A 22,023-nucleotide genomic window follows, 5' to 3' on the forward strand; every position below is an offset into this window, starting at 1 on the left:
AAGCGGGGAAAAAAAAGGTTTATTTATAGAAGAAAGACCGGAATACGGAACGGTCGATCAATTCTGTCTTACATTGAATAAGCCCCTTGAGATGCTCATCTCGTTTTCCAGGGGGTCCTCGGGCACAACACATAGACAAGACATCAAACATGTCCACAAACAAAACATACAGTGACAATAAACTTAATTACATCAACAAGGCTCTACCATCCACTCAAAACACTACATCTGATACCAGTAACATCTGCAATGAAACACCTTACAGACAACAATAATAATACAATAATTAGAATATTCAAGCAGTGTTGGACCACAGCCTCCCAAAAGAACCGCCTCTCCCTCACTCCAGCGCAGCCCTCCTTCTCCTTAATTGTCATACCACACATAAGGACAGCCAGCTCTGAGCCTCAGACCCTGTGATCTTGTGGCAGTGCTGGGCACGACAGAACGAACCCCCATCCACAGCTAACATGATGATAATCTTTACACAGATCTCATTTTATCTCATTAAATGCTAGTAAAACTCAGGGCCTGGGCTGGACATGAAAAGAATGAAAGATATGTTCTCCCTCAACAATAGGGTATAAAGGCCGATAAATACCATAGCTCACGGGTTCTCGAAATGGGGCCCGGGGACCCCCAGGGGTCCTTGAGGGGATTCCAATTAGTTCACTATAGCATCAAATCACTTCATTAACCTATATAGAGTGAGTGGCTATTTTCAAAAGATCGGCTTTGGAATATTTTAACATCATCAACAAATCATTGTATGAGGGTCCCGGGCACATCCTTTCACCGCGGCCCAAATACATTAATTTGGGCGTCCTTGACATGAAAAAGTATGAGAACCACTGATGTAGCCACAGAGTGCTCAGACATTACTATTCAGGATGCCAGTATCGCCATCCAGATATTCCCCTTCACTCACTGTGTCATTGTATTTTCCCAGGCCCAGGATCCCCTACAGGAGAAACTCATTAGCAGCCTGCAGGACCTGGACCTGCGAAGCCGCAGCCTGCAGGACCTGGACCTGCGAGGCCGCTCTGCCTTTGACGTGTATCGCTCCCTGCCGCCGCCGGCCAAGGGCGACGGGGACAAGGTGAAGAACAACAAGGCCACCAAGCCTGGGAAGAAGGGAAAGGGAGGCAAGGGTGACAAGACCGGAGCCAATGAGGGAGGGGCCGTTGACCCCGTTAAGACCTTACAGGGCATCGCAAAGAAGCTGGGCATGGGCAGTCTGTCTGCACGGTGAGGGAGGCAAAGCGGATTTTAATGATGATGCTTTAACCTTGGAAGAAGCATGCAATTTTTTGAGATGATTTCTTTCTCTTCTTTGACAGTCTGGACGGAGTCAAGTATGAAAATGGAAAGATCAACGTTATACACAAGAAGAATGGAAACAAACCCAAATTCAACCAGAAAAAGTGGTTAGTGTTAATACGTCCTTTTAGCTTAAAGTAAGTGTGTGTGTAACTGTGTATAACTGCACATAATCTCTCCATTTACTCTCTGATGTGGATGTATTTTTTACAGCTCCTACCTTTGTGATGTTACTCTGAAGTCGGATGATGGGAAGGAATTTCCCTGCCACAAAAGTGTGCTGTGTGCCAGGCTGGGTAAGGACCACTATTGTTATTATTAAAGTGTGCTGTGTGCCAGGCTCGGTAAGGTCCACTATTGTTATTATTAAAGTGTGCTGTGTGCCAGGCTTGGAAAGGACCACCATTGTTTTCCACCTCCGCAAACCCACCAAAGCACTGATCCACTTAGGATTTACATTATTTATTTAGCACGAGAAGATTAGACGCTGAGACCTCAACACATGTCCTCAAGGGTATTTATTGTTTATTGTTTATTGAATGGATCCCCATTAGCTGACGCCGGGGCGACAGCTAATCTTCCTGGGGTCCATATAAAATACATTCAACAAGATTAAATACATGAAAATAAATAATTACAATTTATTCTATAATGTATTGTATATCCATTTGAATGTATTGTATATCCATTTGGAATAATTCATAAATGGGCAACACTAACAATTGCTGTAGTGGCTGCGAAGGACTGTATTTGAGATGTGAGAGGCTGCATTTGAATCTTTTAACCTGTTGTATGTATCCACAGAATACTTCCACAGTATGCTTGGGAACCCCTGGATTGAGGTATGATATGTTTCTCTATGTTGAAATACTCTTTAACAAAGGATGTATTGTGTTGTGTGTTGGCGAATGGCATGTCTTGGTATTTTTGCCTGCGTTGAGGCTGTGTTGCACCTTACAGAGAAGGGCTCATACTGCACAGATGTGTCATCATGTATGATAATACAAGTTTATACCGTATATACATATATATGATATGGTAAAACTGCCCCAAAAAAATCAGGTGAACTGGCAGATTAGATCATTTCTAAGGACTAAGCGTGGTGCTTATTATTGCTAATGATCGTACTTGGGCACAAATGGGGAGAATGTGGGTTTTGCTTCGTGCACATGCACACTGAATTTGCCTTCTAGTGCTCTAAAATGCCAGCATTAATCTGCTGACATCCCAACAATGGTTGACAAACGTCCGGTGTCTAGGCCCTCTCTGTGACTAATTCACCCGCTGAATTTATATGTGAGCTCCCTAGAAAATGCTAGGACAATATCTATCTTTTGGACAATATTACGTTATTTTTCTGTGTGTAGAATTCCCAAAAAACCCCACAAACCACTGACGTGAGACTTGTGAGTGGTAGCAGTCATGCTGAAGTCTGCTACCACAATGGAAACTAGTCCCCAGGACTGGTTTATTAGGAGTTATCCTTTTAGCCTTAACCCATTCTGACCTGAGATCAGATTCATACGAGGTTTCCACTGGGACACACACTGGTCTGATTAACCCATTCTGACCTGAGATCAGATTCTAAAAATGTCGATTTTTCAAAAATAGCAGACCTACAAGCTCATAGCGCGCCACTCGGTGGCGCGCTATGAGCTTGTAGATCTGCTATTTTTCAATAGCTAAAGCATAACATGATGCTGACACCAAAATGGGTTCCCGGTCAGAATGGGTTAATGTCTTACTGTACCACATGCTGTTTAACATTTCTGACTAATAAATATTCAATTAATCAACAAAAAAAAGTGTAGTATTCGTGGATCTGGAGTTCTGGACACTGAAAAGTAACTAACATCTCATACTTTGTGTAATGTTTGTGCATGCATATTGTGTATCCACAACACTAATAATTGTGTACATGTATGTATGTTTATTTGGGGAGGGAGAGCATATATTGATGAACACCACACATACAATGCAGAAAGAATGCTAATTTCCATCCATTGTCCCCATACAAAAAATTAAAGTTCCTTGGGGCTTTAACAGTATTATCTTGGTTCCCCCATAGGCCACATCATGTGCTGCACTTGAGATGCCCACCAGCTCAGAGATCTTACAGGTCATTCTTGAGTATATTTACACTGATGAGTCACCCACTATCAAAGGTAAATTCCAAGTTTTAGGTTTATTGAAAGCCAAATGCTGTGATACATATTCAATGTATCATAGTAACATGATAATACTATGCTTTTGTTAGAGTGACGCTGTGCCTTCTCCCTTTCTCCCAGGGTCGCTGAATGTGGAATTTATTTGCAACGTCCTGATAGTAGCTGACCAGCTGCTCATCACACGACTCAAGGAGATGTGTGAGGTTGCCATTACTGAGAACTGTAAGTCTCCATGTTCTCATAATGACAGATTGAAGAGCAACGTCTTTACAGGTGACAACTATAAAGTCATGCATTAACATTCAAACGTGTTCGCTTCCCCAGTGACTTTGAAGAATGCTGCAGAGCTGCTGGAGTTTTCCGCTATGTATAACGCTGAGCAGCTCAAACTCTCCTGTCTTCAGTTCATTGTGCTCAACATGGCCACTCTTTTGGAGTCAAAGTGAGTGAACTCTAATGTTTAGTTGAGTCGTAAAGATGTTCTTTCTCCCACATTTCCACTGTTTATTGTAATGGCGATGTGTCTGTGCGTGCGTGTGCACCAGATGGCCTCTGTGATGATGATGATGTGCTTCTGTGAGATTGATGGATGGGGAGACTGTTTGTACTGATGTGTACACTGTTCTGCTTATTAACTCTGGTGAAATGCGATGCGAGGAGATGAAAGCATCGCACGACAGCTGACTAAATAAGATGTTTGAACCTTTAGGGAGTTCCAAAGAGAATGAGAACAAAGCATTTGATTAACACATTTTGGGCGGGAACCCCTTTTGGTGTTGGCATTACGTTATGCTTTAGCTTTTGAAAAATAGCAGATCTACAAGCTCATAGCGCGCCACCGAACTTGTAGGTCTGCTATTTTTGAAAAATCGAAGAACGACTGACCTATAGTAACATAGCTTTTTTCAGAAAACTGTCAGGATGTAGAAGACATTTTTAGAATCTGATCTCAGGTCAGAATAGGTTAACACATTTATTAAATCGATCGATTAGAATAGAAGGAAATGGTAATGTAGCACCGTTGGGTAGATAAACCGCAACCACGGCATAATACATATACGTACCTATTATGCATATAGAGAGACACACAAGGAATAAAGTAGATCCAGTCTTTGCTGTTTTATTTTGTGCTTTAGATTTCTATGTGTATGTGCCCTCAGAGCGTTGGGTATTCTCAGTGATGAGGTGCTGCTGGAGCTCTCTGCAGCCTACAGGAGAATGGTGAGCACTTTTCTCACGTTACTGTTGCTTATATTCACTAAGGCAGCGGTGGCCGAACGGTTTGCGGAGCGGTCTTGATATCGGAAAGGTCGCTAGTTCGTATCCCCGGACCGGCACGTTAAAATTACCACCGCTGAAGTGCAAGGCAAGGCCAAGGCATTGAACCCCTACCATGAAATGTTCTATGAGCAGGGCCTGGCTGTAAACAAGTTCTTGAGCTTAGTCCAGTTACCCTGGGTAAACATAGTACCTTTCCTTTACTTTAGAGATGCACCACACCAAAGCTATGAACTGAAAGAATCCCATTTAACGAGTGAGCAAGAGAAGACTGAACAAAAAAAACTATGTTTTCTTATCGACCTATAACACTGTTAACATGTATCAATATGGATGGTGAACGCTGTTAAAGAAATGTCTTATACTAGCGTAGACATTATTGGAATCACCCAGAAATGTTCATTGTGTATTTGACAGAAACATATGCTTTTATGGTAGTGTTACATGTATTTATAGCCACAACATTAATAATTTTGCAAATGGCTCCTCTTACTGCTTGACTGATTTATATATGAATTAGTCCCAAAGAACCGCAAAAGCCCCATTTTAAGCAGCGTTAAGTACCATAATGATGAGCCCATTCAGGCCCTCCTTGTGAAATAATTAATTTATTTCTTTGATGATTAAATATAACACTGCACTGCATGTGTGTTTCTGTTCACACATCCAGCAGCTCATTAAAACATCCCTTCACAATATTGAATGCAAAAGTCATATTTGGCACAACGGAGACATAAAAGGAAGGAATAGACGTCTTGCGTTAGGTGTATATGCTGTAAGAAGTTAATTCTCATTCTACTACTCTGACACTTAATACGATATTACTTTGAACTGAGTCTGACACCATTCATTAAAATATGTAAACCACTGGTTTCTTTCGAAACTGACCTGAAAAATCAGAAGACCTCATGGGGAGATAAAAGCAATTTCCGGTAGAAAGGAGGTGTCATTTCTCCTTTTGTACATGCGGGTATAGTGTTTTGTATTTGTTGTTGTTATTCTTGTGTTATTTACTGTTACTGTAGTTTGAGAAACAGGCACCTTACAGGTCTAACAATAATGCCAGATACCGGTGTATTTTGCAACAGTAAAAACACACTTACTTACTGGCCTAGAGGCCAAAAAAGAAAAAGCATACTTATTCTAAGCTTGTTAAATCCCTATTTGGTAAAGAAACGGTTCATTGTCGACGTCGCATCACATTTTTTTTGATGCAATTTGTATTAATTCTTTTTAATGTATTGACTATCATTCCTTGATACATTTAATGGCACCTTGAGAAATGGAATTTGAGCAGATGCTCTCATCTATAGTGAGTAGTGACTTAGAAGAATGAGATCAGAGTGAATGGAATGAACCCTAGTCTACAAACGACAGGGTCAATGTGGTACAGTGTATAGAAACACTATTGAAAGCTCGGATGATATGAACATTTCTTGGTGATTTAAAGGTGCTGTAATGGATAATTATTTGGTAAAACATAGTTTTTAGTTAAAGTTAAAGCTCTAATAGTCTTGGTAGTATAATTCTTGCTATAGTGTTTGTTCAGTAATAAATAAAGGCCTCTTCATCTTCTCAAGATCTTTAATAAATGAAAAATACGTTTTCAAATCATCCAAACAGGAATAATAATAATAATCTTTATTGTCCCGAAGGATATTTGTCTTCACAATCTGTTCAACAGTTCAACACCCACATCAAAAACAACACAGAGCACATAACACCAAGACAGTACAAAAAACAAAACATGAGGAAGGAGAACCAATCTATCAGTTTCCTTTTTTTTATTGTTCCAATTGTGTGCTAATTTCTTTGTTTAATCACTTCCAATTTCATGTGTTCTGTATGAGTTCTCTCCCCTGACGAAATTGGTATCCCTTAATGAAAATGTCTTTTCTGTTTACCATTGAGCTGGAGAGATGGAGAGACCCGTAGTCGAATAAATAAAGTCCCTCACATTTGTATGTAAATTACATCCTGCACATAATTCTACGTTCATTAAAACTCTGACTGGGGAGAGAGTCGAGTTAAGGTTATATTTGTGGACAAACTAAATATGTTGGAATTTTCTATGTGGTGTCATTAAAATTAACGTTGACAATTGACATGGCACACTGCCTATTTAGAAAATACAAACACGGCACTTTGTTTCAAATAGGTTGCAGACCCCTGGCGCCCCTGTATCCCTGTATGCACTTAAACATATTTATGTTAAACATGTACATTGGCAGATTCCAGCCATGGAGAGGAGAATGATTACCCCGTATCCTGATGCCCCAGACCTTAGCTTCTACAAGGAGGAGGATTTGAACTCTGTCTTCAGCCATAAAACTGAAACGGAATTGGAAAACTCTGCCAGGTACACCAATGGGATTTACACTGTCTGTTTACTTTTGGATTCTCAGCATGTTCATAATTGTCTGTGCTTTTATGTGAAATGCAATCTTAATACTTATTGCATTACTTATGATACAGTGATGGATGAACTAATATCGTTTTTGGCTTCAGGCACAGAGACATGTAGTCCTTCAAACTGAGACTCAGGCTGATTAAAACATTATACTGCTGCTGTCAAGCCGAGAGCGACTCCAGTCACCACAGTGTCTTATTAAACTGTGATGGAAGTGACCGTAATATTGCATAGTCCTGGGTGTTAAGAGAGGGTATGCACATCATACCCGTAAGTTATGCGGGAACACCTACTGAGTGGCAAAAAACTACTTTCGGGCCTTGACAGCCTATACAAACAGAAATCTGATTGCATTAAACAACGTTAAACTCACTTTACCACTCGATGTGCCACTCACTTTATGCATGCGTGTACCCTCTATTGAATCTGAAAATGGACATGTTAATATACACACACACACACACACACACACACTCCAGATTAATAATCAGCAAGTCATATTGTTGTATCATCCTATACATTTTGTGAATCCAGAGAAACTCTGTGGAAGAAGGCTAAGATTAAAGCTAAAAAGAAACCACGGCGACGCTCCGACAGTTCAGGAGGATACATCCTGTCTGAGATCATTCAGAGCCCCCCGACCGCAGGTACGCATGCGCACGCACACACACACACACACACACACACACACACACACACACACACACACACACACACACACACACACACACACACACACACACACACACACGCACACACACACAGTTTAGTTCTTTATTTGAATCCGCAAATTACAATTACTTTTACAGGGAAACAAATAAAACAGGGTTTGACAGTTCATGGGCACCTAAGGAATACACATGGTACATTCTCCTCCACACAGACAAACTGCCTATAACGGCTGAAACAGAGCAGTATTTGGCAAGTTGTTTGGCTTTGCTCTTTGTCATGCCAGCTATTGTTAGGCCACTCGCGGTCGGTTTATATACATGGCCCAGGCTTCCGAATATCAGTATGGCAGATCTACATTCGATACCCAAGGTTTGTTATGATCCCAAGTAATGGTTGGTACTTAGAATGTTTATCTTGGAATGCCTGGTCCATGTACAAATCAAAGACACAGCCCACCTCCAGAATCAGGACCTCCTTGTGACTGGTGCCAACGAAAATAACATCAGGTCTATTTGGGATGCTAGCAAAGACATTGCATGAACTAAACCTAAATCTAGTAACACTCTTGAATGTTTATACATTGCTGCACTGGCACATATTTTCGAACTGCAGCACGCACACACGCACGCACGCATACTTGTCAGTGTCCTTGGCAAGTATATTTAATTCAGTTTCACTACAGCCATGTTTTTAGGTCTGTTTTAAATGTGGACGGGGAATGGAGCAGTTCCGTGATGTTGGTCCACATGTTGGTGGCAGTGTAGTAGAATGCATTTTCCCCATGGTTTGTGACAAATATAGGGGGAACAAGGTCAACGTCCCCTGCCAGCTTGTATTGCCACGCATTCCCATTGAAATGTTGTGGTCGTTCCATCAATGTTCTCCTCTTTATCTCTCAGCGGTTTCTCCACCCCTGGTGAAGTCGGGAAAGAACAACTCATTGGAGTCCCTGCAGGAGCTGACGTCTGACTCAGAGGGCAGCCACATGGGGGTCGGCAGCCCCAGAGACCTGCAGTCACCTGTCTGCCTTGACAAGGCTGAGGTAAGAAGTATCCACCGCAGGCACTCGGCACTACACTACACTATTATTAGTGTGATTATTGCACTGCTGTCATAGTGCGCTGGTTGACACTGGACATCTCTAGCCCATTTTTTCAGATTCTAAAAATGTCTTGTACATCCTGACAGTTTTCTGAAAAAGCTATGTTTCTATCTCAGTGGTTCTTCGATTTTTCAAAAATAGCAGACCTACAAGCTCATAGCGCGCCACCGAGTGGCGCGCTATGAGCTTGTAGATCTGCTATTTTTCAATAGCTAAAGCATAACATAACATGCCCAAAATGGGCTAGAGCAGCACATCATTGCAAATGTAATAATATTTAATATATGGTTTAGGTCTTGACCTGCTGTTGCACTACACATTTGAAACGTACACTGTACGTGATCTCTCTGTATTTGCATCGTAGATTCACTTGGACATATATATATTTTTTAAGGTTTTCTCACAAAATGGTGTTGATCCTCTGTCGGATGAGAAGTATGTAAGCCAGAAGGTTAAGACGCCACCCAGCACCCCAACCTCTCAGAGGAACGGCCTCCCCACACCTCCATGGACACCACCCAGCACCCCAACCTCTCAGAGGAACGGCCTCCCCACCCCTCCATGGAGCTCTGCTCCACAGCCCATCCCCAATGTGTCAGGCAGGTATGGTGAATGCCATCTTGAACAACCCTTATTCTCCTTATGTTGAAAGAGCTGAGTTTGCATGTTCTCCCTGTGTTTGCGTTGGGTTTCCTTTCCTCCGGGTAATCTGGTTTCCTCCCACACCAATACATGCATTTTAGGTACATACTCCTGCCTTTAGGTACTCTTGAATCGTGAAATCTCTTGAATCTTGAATCTTACAGTATTCCTGCTAGTGCCACTGCCACTGTTAGGTTCTTAGCTTACATAAAATGTTTTGTATGTGTTTGATGTATTACCATGTTTTTGGTTTTGCTTAATGTACATCACTCTTGATTAAGAGAGTCCGCAAATGCCTAAATTGCGCCCTTGACGCATTGGTGGCTGCTCCTCACTGCTCGATAGGAGGGTTGCACTCGAAAATGAAAGCAAAAATGTTTATCGTGATTATTCCATAATGCTTCAAATTGACACAGGTGTTTCGTCTATCCGGCCTTCAACAGTATCTGTGATGTGAAAGGCAGAGGACAGATGTCCCCCTAGGGGATAATAAAGTACTCCTTTACCTAAGAAAGGTGAGCTGTATTTCCTTTGCGGTTTTGTGTGATTATTGTGCCGGTCTCTTCCAGTCCCGCTGCGCCGCCCCCTGTCCTGGACCTGAGGGCCATCATGGACATGGAAGCCAGCTCCCTTCAGAGCCGCGGAGCCATCTCTAAAAGCCCTGGCAGGTGGGAGAACACTTTCATTTTCTCTTCAACACTCGCATGAAGGCAGTATAAGGCCAACTGCCTCACAAACGGATTTAAATTGGCAGGTTTTTCTTTTCCACCTGCCTCTGGACTTCAAGCACTCCGACACCACCTCCACTCATGCAGCGGAGATACCGTGTTGTCTTTTAAATATCGATATAGCCTGTGCATAATCATCATGTTTATTACATTTTTTTAAGAAAGAAAAATAGTGAAAGAATAAATAATCTTTTAGGCTTTATGCCATTTCTTGATAGTACTGCAGTTTGACAGGAAATGGGGAGAGAGAGATGGGGAGTAACACGCAGCAAAGGCCGTCGGGATTGGGACTCGAACCCACAATGAGTCAGTCAACTCAACATTGAGCCTAGGTGCCGCCCTTGTGTAGCCTAGGACAGCTACACAAGCTGTCCGGGCCATGGAATTAGATTTGATCACAAAGAAACATTAGAACATTTGATTACAGACTAGTATGATGATCTATAGACATGAAATAATACACTAGACCCACATAACTTTTTTCAGAAAGTACATAGTGTCGCTATAATTTGCCTTCCCATTTGTCAGAAAGAGGCACTTCTGTCTCCCTCACTCTCGGCAAGGGAAAATAGCCAGGCAGCCACCTAACTGTCACCACATTTTCTGGCCCCTTCTGACATGTCAAGAGTTCTAGGTGCCTTTATTGTCTAATCCTTATAAAAAATCATTTTAATTTAATGCTTTATTGCACTGGTTCTCAAAGTGCGGTCTGTGGGGATCCCCAGGCTTCATTGAGAGGTTCCAAAGGGAGCCCCAGCTAAATGAGGAACGTGTCTAAGCAGTCAGTCTGACCTATTTTGAAGTCGATTAGCTCTGCTCATGGAGCTCTCAGAAGGCTCCCCTTCCATCACTTTTCCTAAATATCCGATTCAAATCATCCCCTAGCAGAGAAGTTAGTCACACCTCAGACCACCTGGAGACCGCCATTGTTCAGCTTAATGGGATCATTTGAATTTCATTTCGCCAAAAAGGTCAATTTGATCTTTACTTTGTTTGTGTGGTAGTTGGTCTCACTTTAGTCATGCGAGTTTTAAACACGTGTTTAAGCCCTTTTTTGTGACGATTAGATAAAATTATAGTTTATCTACAAGCTGACAATGCCTTTCCACCAAACATCTTGACAAATCATAGGTCATAGGGGTCCCAGACTCCCAGGCACAAACTCTTTTCAAATATCAGTCTGCAGCCAAATGCATATCAATTTAGAGACCCACTGCTTCATTGCATAGTACTCCTGTGAAGGAGTACTACAGTATGTGGTTGGTTACTCATTACAGTTGGACTTGGTGACTAATGTGTACATCTCACTCCCTCTCCTCTCCGTCATCTCAGTAGCAAGCACTTGGTCTTCCCCAGCAGGACAGCCCAGAAGCAGAGGAAGGTGATGGCCAGCGTGGAGTCCCCTGTGTCCAAATCCACCCCTATTGTCACCCCACCCAAAAGCAGTGGAAGGGCCTGGTGAGTGGGCCTTAGCCATTAACTACACTACATGAACTCTATTGTTGGTATGTCATAATAGGCAAACCTTTGGCATAAACGGTATGTTGTGAGCTTGTAAATTGGTAGTTTTTGTTATTTATTTTTTTTAAACATATGTTTATTCATTTTCTTTATATTACAGAAATATTTTCAACAATTGACATATATTTTCCCCCCCACATCCCTCTGGCAGCACAAATACAAACAAAATCTTAAAACGAAATGAATTGACAATAATAAATACAAAACAAAAATAAATAAATAATGACAACACAAAAAATAAAACGAAAATAAAACACATTACATACAGTTAAACAGATTCACAATGTCCATCACAGTTCCCTACCCCCACCCCCCAGCTGACTACTCAGATAACCACTATACATCCAAAGCCTCTTCAATATCACCTCGCCTAATGAAGTTCAAGAAATTCTCCCATATCTTATAGAATACCTCAGGTTTCTTCCTAATTGCATAAGTTAGTTTTTCATGTGCCAAACTGGTTGTTAAATTCCTCAGCCAAAAGCCGATCGTAGGGGCATTGACATTCTTCCAACATAGCGCAATTGAGCGTCTGGCCTGTAACAGGCAGAGGTCGGTCATTCTTTTTTCATTACTATTTAGTGTACAATTTAATGGATAAATACTGAGTATACATAATTTAGGACACAGAGGAACTGGACCTGACGTAATCTGAGAGACATAATGGACCACGGACCTCCAAAATGTTTTAATCTCCTCACATTCCCATAAGCAGTGGAACAGTGTACCTTTATGTTCCCCACATTTATAACATAAATCAGGAATGTTTGGATTAAATTTATTTACTTTCTCCGGGGTTATGTAAGTTCTCATTATCCAATTATACTGAATTAGTCTTAATCTAGTATTGATAGTTTGCGTTTGTGCCTTGGAACATATTAAACCCCAATCAATTTCTGAGATTTCCACTTGAAGATCCTGTGTCCATTTTTGTCTTATCTTCTCCGAGTCATCTTTATGAAACCCTTCTAGTATACCATACATTTGTGAGACCAACCCCTTTCCTAAACAATAGTTTTTGTTATTTAATGTACAATAAAGTACTACATAAGTAAACTACTAATGCAGCAGAACAGTTCATTTCCCAGTTTTTTGACATGCAATGTTTTCTCAGCGCTCTGAGTTTCTCTAGTTTCAAAGTATGCTAGGCAGTTATAATATATTATTTATCCCACGATTTTGTAACCCATTTTTCACCCCTGTGTCAATCATCTAATGTGATCCTGGGCTCTACACACCCTCCACCAACCTAGTCCCCATATATGGGGGACAAGGGGAGAGCAACGGACTTGGACACTCAAGCATGAAGGAAGCATGAGTTCAAGTTGCTCCTTTACACCTGACAGGGGGGAGTTTCCCTGGTTGGACGTACCGTAGCGCGTGGAAGGAACACGTTATTCCAACCAGTTCCTTTCCCCTCCATCAGGCGCCCCGGCTGGCCAGGGAGAGGCAGTTTAGTGACCAGGATTACGGCATGTTTTTTGTGAGGGTACCTACCCTAGGGGACACGGGGAGAACATGCAAACTCCACACAGAAAGGCACAGAAAAGCTAGGCAGTTAAAACTGAAAGCTAGGGCTGGCCAATATCTGATAAATTAAATATGACATTTTACCAAATTAGATTTCCAGGCTGTCAAACGTAGATTTTCTAAATCCACTTTCAAGTGGTCTCCATATAAATGGCATGTGACATGTTATGTTGTGATGTTAACATTGTGTCCGTAGCGTAGAGAACTGTTGTCCCAGTGAGTTCGTCATGTATCATCGCTCTCTTTCATTCTGCGTCCTCTTCGTCCAGGGGGGCCACAGCGGTGCAGTCGCCACCCTCCTCTGTATCCTTTCGGGATCTCCTAGCTGAGGAGGAGAGTCGGATGGTCAAATCAGGGCTGACTCCATGTAGCCCAGTCCCTGCTGCTGCTCCTCCTCGGAGGGTCTCCTTTAAGAGTGCTGAGTCCAAAGAGCCAGAGAGACAAGGCGGGTAAGTGTACGCATCCAAACTGGCATCTGTGCAGTGTGCACACTCACATACACCTGCTGCTTGTTTTTGTTCAGTTCAACTTGTCTCCACTTGATGGCACTGTTGAATTGTGAGGTCAGTGCTCATGGACCATCAGGACTACACACACACACACACACACACACACACAGCACACAGCACACAGCACACACACGCACACACACACACACACACACACACACACACACACACACACACACGTGCAGGAAACTGTTAACTCATAACCATGGCACAAATGTAAACCCTAATACTAAGGACCATGTCAAAATAGTTGATATGGTCCCCCCCCAGCACTGTCGGTGGTTTTAGATAGCTACGTAGAATACTGTGGTGTAGATTAAAATACTACTAATAATGCTACTTATAATTGTAAAATAAAAGGAAAAATAATTCAACTGACAATCAGACCCACCCAGGCTTTCAGTGCTCTGGTTAGACTGAGGCCAAAGTATCTGCTCTTCCACAGGGTTAATGACCCGCAGCTGGGTTGAGATGCCCACTAAAGTGTCCAGTCACTCTGACCTTTTACAAAGCTGAGATTGACTCAGGTCCCGTAATGGTTATTCCTCCGTTGAACTGGAAATGGCCAGTTGTCCGTGTGTGGGTGGAGAAAAACACAGCAATTTGGTTGTATTTCCTCTAATCTCACGTACCCTTCGACTTATTGCATTGAAGCTTATTTTTATTTGATTGAAGGTCTTAAAAGTGATATTGGACTGTAACTATCAAGTATTGCCTGAGCGATTATGCTGTCGATAAGTGTTTGTTTTTTTACATATCAATGAATCGATTAACTATACTTGAGCATTAATCGTTCAAAGGTGTCATGCAAAAATGGTAAATAGATCTGCTAGATTCACTATTTTTTTCTTTCTTTTATTGGCGTTTGTATATAATGACATGCTCAAAATAAGGATTATGAATCAATTCACCGTTACACACCTAAAGTGCTGCTGCCGAATTAGTTAAATTGACTGACTGACTATCGTAAACGATACAAAGCCACCTCCCTGACAATATCGCGGAGGTTTAAACTAAAGAAACCCAATGTTGTTCTCCATAGAGAAATTGCTTCCGGGAACCAGGGGATGAGCGATTCTGTGCTCTATTTTGGCTCATCTTACATTTGTAACGGTTGGATATTAAATATCAACAATAACAATGTTTTAATCACGGGTTGTGAATGATACAATTGATGAAGTTGAAATGCAAGAAAATGTCCTACATAAACAAGCAGCAAATACAGACACGTTTAGTAACATTTTATCCAGTCAAATCAATACAAGCATACAGACTGGTTACAGCGAGGATGATAATGAATGAACCGTTGACACCGAAAGTCACCATCGCACGCACGCACGCACAGGTTTATTGTCTCCAATAGTTCCGTGGTTGTTTTTAAACAAAGTCTGTTGCTCCCCGAGCTCCCTCCCGAACGTAAAAGTCCCTCCAAAGCAAAGTAACTGATCCAAAAGACACTTAATCCATCCCAGAAGCCAAAGTAATCCAAACGAAGAACAAACCAGGAACAAACCAGGATCCCCGTGGGATGCCAAAAGACGAACGATCTCACCAGTTTAGAAGAATGTCTCGAGCCTCTTAATACAGTGAGCACAATCGTTCTTGTAGCTATAACGTATTTAACGAGATATTAATGAACAAACTTCGTAGACTCCCTGTTCTGTTGGTCTCTCGTCAGGTCTACCTGTCAGGCCGGTAAACTCCGCCTACTTTATGGGCGTCAGTCCATTCCCAGACCTGTGTCAATCAAATTATATCAAATCATAAACATTGTCTTTTAAACCCCCCAAATCATAACAAAATCACAAATTAGACAGCACAGAATATCTTGGACCTTACCTTTGACAGATGGCGTTATTTTAGAATTATTAAATAATTACAAAATGCACTTTTAAATGCTGTCATTAAAATAAATTCATTTATAACTTGTGTGGCAGCGCTACACATTTTTGCAGAAGTTTGCATCTGCTCCCACCTTCACGGGGCATTTGAGGTCTTTGTTGAGCCTTCAGTGTTTCTGGGCTCTTTTATCTGATTTGAAACGGTGTACTTCTTCCATTGTCCATCTGCTGGACATGTCCGCACTGTGTGCTACATTCTGTGAATATCAGCCAGCTGTGTGAACTGATTAGAAGTGGAAGCTTGTGATATTAATCAGAGTTGATCCTCACGTCAAAAGGGATCATTGTGGACCGAGAGCCGGTTCCAGAATCCTCTCCTCCTTGCGGAGAATGAAGCCATTGCTTACAAATTAGAGCCAAACCAAAATATTGGCCATTATTTGACGACATCTGTATCGGCAAATATGTAGCCAATGTGTCCGAATTTTTAAGCTCTTTCAACCTGACGTGCCTCTAAGCATGTCATTATAGGCGAATGTTTTCCACCTATAACTATCAATTGCAAGTTGCAACGTGTTGATCTTGAAAAAAGTGGACCCAGATGCAGAGCTAAGATGGATCAGATAGCTACTTCTCACTGGCAGACTGTAAATCGGTAAATAGAATTCATATAGTAAGTTTGCAAACAGATAAATGAATCAGCGACTAGTCGACTGTGAATCTTTGAATCACAATGTAAGTCAAAGTCAACCTATTATTCAGAATAAGTAAAGCTGTAACAATATCGACAGAACTTTACTTTACTTGTTAATCCCTGCCAGGCCGAGCCAGAGAGCAAACGGGCAGTCAAAGACTTACAGTATGCAATACATTATGCATGATTGAATTTGTGTCATCAACATTGTTAATGAAACAAAAATCTAGGAATCGTTAAAGGGAACCGTTGAGGAATCGGACTGTTAGAGTGAATGGTTAATGTCTCACCTCCTCCCTAAGGGAGGGACGATACACTTACCGCCCCGTACGATATCAATACCTAGGGTGTCGATTCGATTTATATTGCGATTCTTAAATATATTGCAACTGGATATTTTACTTTGCTTTTATTATGCTAGAACCTTTTAAAACAATATAGACCATGAAAAGTTCAATCATACACTTCAATGCAGCCAGATAACGTCAGTCAGTCTTTCTGACATGAAAACATTAATACAAATAAATAAATACATGAATAAAAATCCATTCTGAACTTTCGAATTTAAATCGCGATATATCCCTGAATGGATTATTTTGTGCCTCTCCCCCCAGGCCCTGGGTGCTGGGAGCTGTGGACAGCCCCCCCAATGTCTCCATGGTAGCGTTTGCCTCCATCGTGGAAGAAACAAAACAGCAAGAGGCCGCGCTGATCCGCAGCCGAGACAAACCGCTGTTTCTCATCCAGGTAACCTGTGTTCGTGCACTCATCCAGGTAACCTGTGTTCATCCAGGTAACCTGTGTTCATCCAGATAACCTGTGTTCGTGCGTAAACCTGCGCACACTTGGATGCCCCGGTCACGACCCTGGGTGTCGTGTACTCGACTGGAAAGCTGAGCGTTGTTTACACTGTCTGCATTTGTCTCTTTTCTTTGTGTAGCATATCGCATGATATACAGTATTATGACGGCTATAAAAGATTTGCCTCCAAATTTGTTCGTTTTACAGCTGTCAGCTTGCTTTGAAAAGTCAACCCTATTCCAGCTTATGCCAGGCCACTGTCAGAGCCTTCATAAAACACTCAGCTGCGATTTACTGTGGGTTTCTGGCTACCATTATATACCATTATATAAAAATAAAAGCGCTGTCTGATTATCGTTATGCCTTCAATGTCAGCATTTTTATGTTGCCCACCAATGAATGATGGTATTTTAACCCATTTTGGGCGGGAACCCCTTTTGGTGTTAGCATTATGCTATGCTTTAGCTATTGAAAAATAGCAGATCTACAAGCTCATAGCCCGCCACGAGCTTGTAGGTCTGCTATTTTTGAAAAAATCTAAGAACGACTGACTTAGAAACATAGCTTTTTCAGAAAACTGTCAGGATTTAGGAGACATTTTTAGAATGTGATCTCAGGTCAGAATGGGTTAATCGATTATAATTCTGCCAGGGTTTCCCGGCTGACTGACTTTTCCTTCCCCCTCTGTCTTCTCTCTCTCTTCCTCTGACTCTTGGTCTCTCTAGATCGAGGAGAGGGCCATCCAGGACCTCTTGCTTCACTATAATGCGTGCAACAACCCCGAAGAGCTCATTGTGGTCGAGAGGTCCTCGCTGGGCCCCATCGCCACGCCCACCTGGAACAAACACTGACACGAGTCGTCAACACGCCACCGCCGCGCCGCATGCTGTCAGGGTTCTAGGCCACTGGTTTCCAAACAGTGGGTCGGGACCCATTTGTGGGTCGCAGACACATTGCTATGGGTAGTTTTTTGTTTCCTACATTTGGTTTTGAATTATTATTTCAAAACTTTTTCAAAAAACATTCCCAAAAAAGCAAAAAGAAAATGAATTCATTTTTCTCAGTAATGAAAGAGAATTCGAAGAAATTCTATAAATTAGAACAAATATTTAAGAATCGGTGAAAATAGCCGATCTACAAGCTCACAACATGGCGCGAAGCGACACGTGACCATGTACGATCTCATTTCTGTTTTGTTTCACGACCTGAAAAGTTTGGGAACCACTGTCCTAGAACCACTGTCCTAGAACCACTGTCCTAGGCAACTCCATACCTGCAGTATCCCCCACTGCAACTGAATTCGCCGCCATTATCACATTACTTCAGTGAGTGTTAAGGTGCACCTCAGACTTGGCCCGGTCCGATGCAGGTCTGATGCTCATCCTGTCCCATACAGTGTAAAGCTAGAGGTCTGATGCAGGTCTGATGCTCATCCTGTCCCAGTGTAAAGGTCTGATGCTCATCCTGTCCCATACAGTGTAAAGGTCTGATGCTCATCCTGTCCCATACAGTGAAAGGTCTGATGCTCATCCTGTCCCATACAGTGTAAAGGTCTGATGCTCATCCTGTCCCATACAGTGTAAAGGTCTGATGCTCATCCTGTCCCATACAGTGTAAAGGTCTGATGCTCATCCTGTCCCATACAGTGTAAAGGTCTGATGCTCATCCTGTCCCATACAGTGTAAAGGTCTGATGCTCATCCTGTCCCATACAGTGTAAAGGTCTGATGCTCATCCTGTCCCATACAGTGTAAAGGTCTGATGCTCATCCTGATCTGTAAAGCTAGATCTTGACTTCCATCGCTGCTTCGTCGTGTATCTTAATGAGTGAGGTTTGTTCATTTTCTTTATACTGTGTTAATCAAAAGAATGTGCTGCCATTGGTGGAAAGCTATTTACTCGACCTACCGTACAATGTTTGGGAAATGAATTTACAGGTATGTGTGCATGATGATGATGATGATGATGATTATTAATATTATTTTTTTCTTTAAAAAAATAGTGCTTTGGAAAACAATGACATGAATAGAAAACATTCTCCCCAAAAATGATATAAACTCTGTGACCCAAGTTTATAACATGTTGCCAAAGAGGAAGAGGTCCAAACCATGAATTGGGTCTCCAAACTTCCACATCTAAAAAGCGATTGAGTCGGTGCCGGATTGTAAGCTCCCGACATAAGATTAGTGCCAATTTTCAAGCCGTTGCAGAGTATTACTCATGCTGCGTGATAAATAGGGCCATCTGCACTTGATAAATAACCAATTGGCTGAATTATTTTTGACTGATCACTTCACTTCAGCTCATTAGGGGAGTCTCATGGGGACAGTATTTCAGGTAGAAATCCAGCGACTTGGCAAATCTTTCTAATATGAAATGCAGTTTAGATTTTCTTCATTATTATTTGACACAAGCTTTAGTAACAGTAGCGCAAACCAATACCTACTGATTAGATTGAGATTGCAGTTGGTTTTCTATCTGCTGTCAAAATGTTGCAAGCGATTGAAAAGGTTATGTGCCTTTTTTCCATTGTCTTGGTAAATTAGCTTATCACATCATTTTCATTATATTACCATTAGGAATAGGTTCTCTTAACATGTATTATTTTGGTACCTCAGCTCTGGACCATGTACATTTATAGTTTCTCTCTCCAGTGCCCTTCATGTGCACAGCAAGTGTTGGCTTATATCAGAGTGTAAAAAATCGATCCTTGTGGATCACTTTTTACACAGTCCATTAAATTCTGTTTTTGCTGTGTGAATATGGTAACACTTCTTTGGGAAGCAAATACAGAATGGCATGCAATAAAAAAAAGAACTGACCTGTGCAATGAACCTGGCGCAATTCAATTTTATTGGTCTGTTCTAGATTACAACAATGGGTGGAAATTTCCGTAGGAGGAAGAAGGAAAGGCATATTTAGTTTATTTTGTCACTTTTAGTTATTGGTGTCTGAACTCTGTGTCACTTGAGAAAAATGAGATTCTCTTTGCACGTAATTAACATAACACTCATCTCCCTTTCCACTCACTTTATCTGCCTTGCATTAGTGAGCAGCCATTATCCAGTCTTAACCTCTGATTAACTACAATGGCCGTGCTCTGAAGAGGGAGCGTAGTGATTTAGTCTCTTTATTAGCTGTAATTGCAGGTAGAGCATCACATCAAGAGTCCGAGAGAGGCAGCCCATGGGGGAGATATTAGTACGCCATTAGGCTCCATTAGCCAGTGAGGAGCGTCACCACGCGTTTGCTGCTTTATACATCTGATGGTAATGAAGCACACAGACACAAAACTAGCCGAAAACGACAACAGGCCCATTTATTCTTCTTTTAACTTCATAATATTGTGTAAAGGTACAGTAGGTGTAATGTAATGCCATCTTGCTGCACTGTTTGCTAATGAAGTATTCAATCAGTGTCAATCAATCAATGTGAAGCAGAAAACAAAAATGTTGCACTTAATTTCATTCGATGCTGCTTTAACGATGTTACTGTACTGTTTGAGTATTATACGGCATACTGTAGGCAAATCATTTCTGGATACCTGCTGCATAAGGAGGAACAATGACTGTTTTGAATGGCTGCAGTATGTGCTTTCACTGAGGCACATGGTAGCCAGTAATGGTGATGGAGCAGAGACACATTTAAGGAAGGTACACTCTTCATGTGTGGAGAGCGGAAGATAAATGCCTCTGGCCCCCTGCCGTACTGTCAGGCAGATGGGAAAGTCATAGGGCTGTTGTCCAGACTGAAGATACCTCTAGGATTAATTTGTTTATGGGGGGGGGGAAAGACACGGTTAGGCACTCAAACTGTTTGACTGGAAGGTAGCAGCCTTGCCAGGCAGAATCAAGACATGCCAGTCTGAATCAGCGTTTCAACGCAGAACACAGGCTTAGTTGTTCGCTCACTCAGCAGGTTCACTTGACAATATCATTCACTGTCATCTAACAAGTAAATGTCTTTTACATCGGTAATCCTTCTGTCATAAAAGTTATGGCTGAGGTCAGATCAGGCATGCTCACCAGGGGACAACCTCCTTCGGAATTATGGAAATGTGATGATCTTTCTCTGTTCAGTTTCAGAATGCTATACCTTTGCCATGTTTTTTATTATGCCAGTACTTATCTCACCGTCATTATGCATATCAGTTTTGAGCACTTGAAACTAACCGTGTGTGTGTGTGTGTGTGTGTGTGTGTGTGTGTGTGTGTGTGTGTTACAATGGGCCATTTTTTATTAGATTACCGTAGTCTAGACAATTTTACGTATAATGTTAATATTTTCCTTTTCCTCATTAGAGACAGGAATCTGAAGACAGAGAGAGGTGGAAAGACAGGCGACGCCACTTAAGTTGAGTTTGAATAACTTCCTGCGGCAACAGATTTCACTTTGACTAACGGTACCCCTCACTTTTTCCTCAATAGAGAGCATCACAGATTGACCCAAAGAGAACTCTCATAAGTCCATACTTAAGAGTTATTCATACACTTCTCAGCCCTGAACCAGCTCCTGTGGCTCAAAGCCCCTTCCGGCAGCTTAGTTTCTCTTCATAGCCATAGTCAGAGAGAGGTGTAGAGTACAGACTTGCCCTCTCAATCCCATTTAGTGGACATGGAGCCAGTTAGCCACAGATTACCTGACTGCTCCACAATCGTCACTCAGTTGGCTACATGTACAAAGACCATTGGGTCCACAAAAAAAGGCTTTACTCTACGAGTGTGCTCAGAACGTGCCCGTCTACTGTATTTTCAGATGTCTGCTGACGTCTTCTTGTCTACTCTGTGCTGTGCTGTTGATCTGACAGAC

At 41.8% G+C, this 22,023-nt stretch overlaps 1 protein-coding gene across 5 annotated transcripts in view; it reads left to right on the forward strand.

The window, feature by feature from the left end:
- The window catches only part of ibtk (inhibitor of Bruton agammaglobulinemia tyrosine kinase), a 43,284-nt gene extending 23,235 nt beyond the window's left edge, over positions 1-20,049 (forward strand). For 2 of the 5 annotated variants that reach the window (XM_080769169.1, XM_080769173.1), the window contains exons 13-30: positions 950-1,248; positions 1,341-1,427; positions 1,534-1,616; positions 2,125-2,162; positions 3,389-3,485; positions 3,609-3,710; positions 3,813-3,930; positions 4,649-4,709; positions 6,998-7,125; positions 7,711-7,823; positions 8,748-8,890; positions 9,345-9,553; positions 10,162-10,260; positions 11,653-11,778; positions 13,641-13,820; positions 17,030-17,162; positions 17,942-18,585; positions 18,667-20,049. In XM_080769169.1, the coding sequence (XP_080625295.1) occupies positions 950-1,248; positions 1,341-1,427; positions 1,534-1,616; positions 2,125-2,162; positions 3,389-3,485; positions 3,609-3,710; positions 3,813-3,930; positions 4,649-4,709; positions 6,998-7,125; positions 7,711-7,823; positions 8,748-8,890; positions 9,345-9,553; positions 10,162-10,260; positions 11,653-11,778; positions 13,641-13,820; positions 17,030-17,162; positions 17,942-18,067 (2,142 nt within the window). In that variant the 3' untranslated portion in view covers positions 18,068-18,585; positions 18,667-20,049. The remainder of the gene's footprint in view (positions 1-949; positions 1,249-1,340; positions 1,428-1,533; positions 1,617-2,124; positions 2,163-3,388; positions 3,486-3,608; positions 3,711-3,812; positions 3,931-4,648; positions 4,710-6,997; positions 7,126-7,710; positions 7,824-8,747; positions 8,891-9,344; positions 9,554-10,161; positions 10,261-11,652; positions 11,779-13,640; positions 13,821-17,029; positions 17,163-17,941; positions 18,586-18,666) is intronic. The other 3 variants (XM_080769171.1, XM_080769170.1, XM_080769172.1) reach the window with 3 other exon arrangements.
- Positions 20,050-22,023: the final 1,974 nt, after the last annotated feature.

Source organism: Protomyctophum bolini (genome assembly GCF_963924005.1).
Source record: "Protomyctophum bolini genome assembly, chromosome: 7".
In the NCBI taxonomy this organism is placed as follows: Eukaryota; Metazoa; Chordata; class Actinopteri; order Myctophiformes; family Myctophidae; genus Protomyctophum; species Protomyctophum bolini.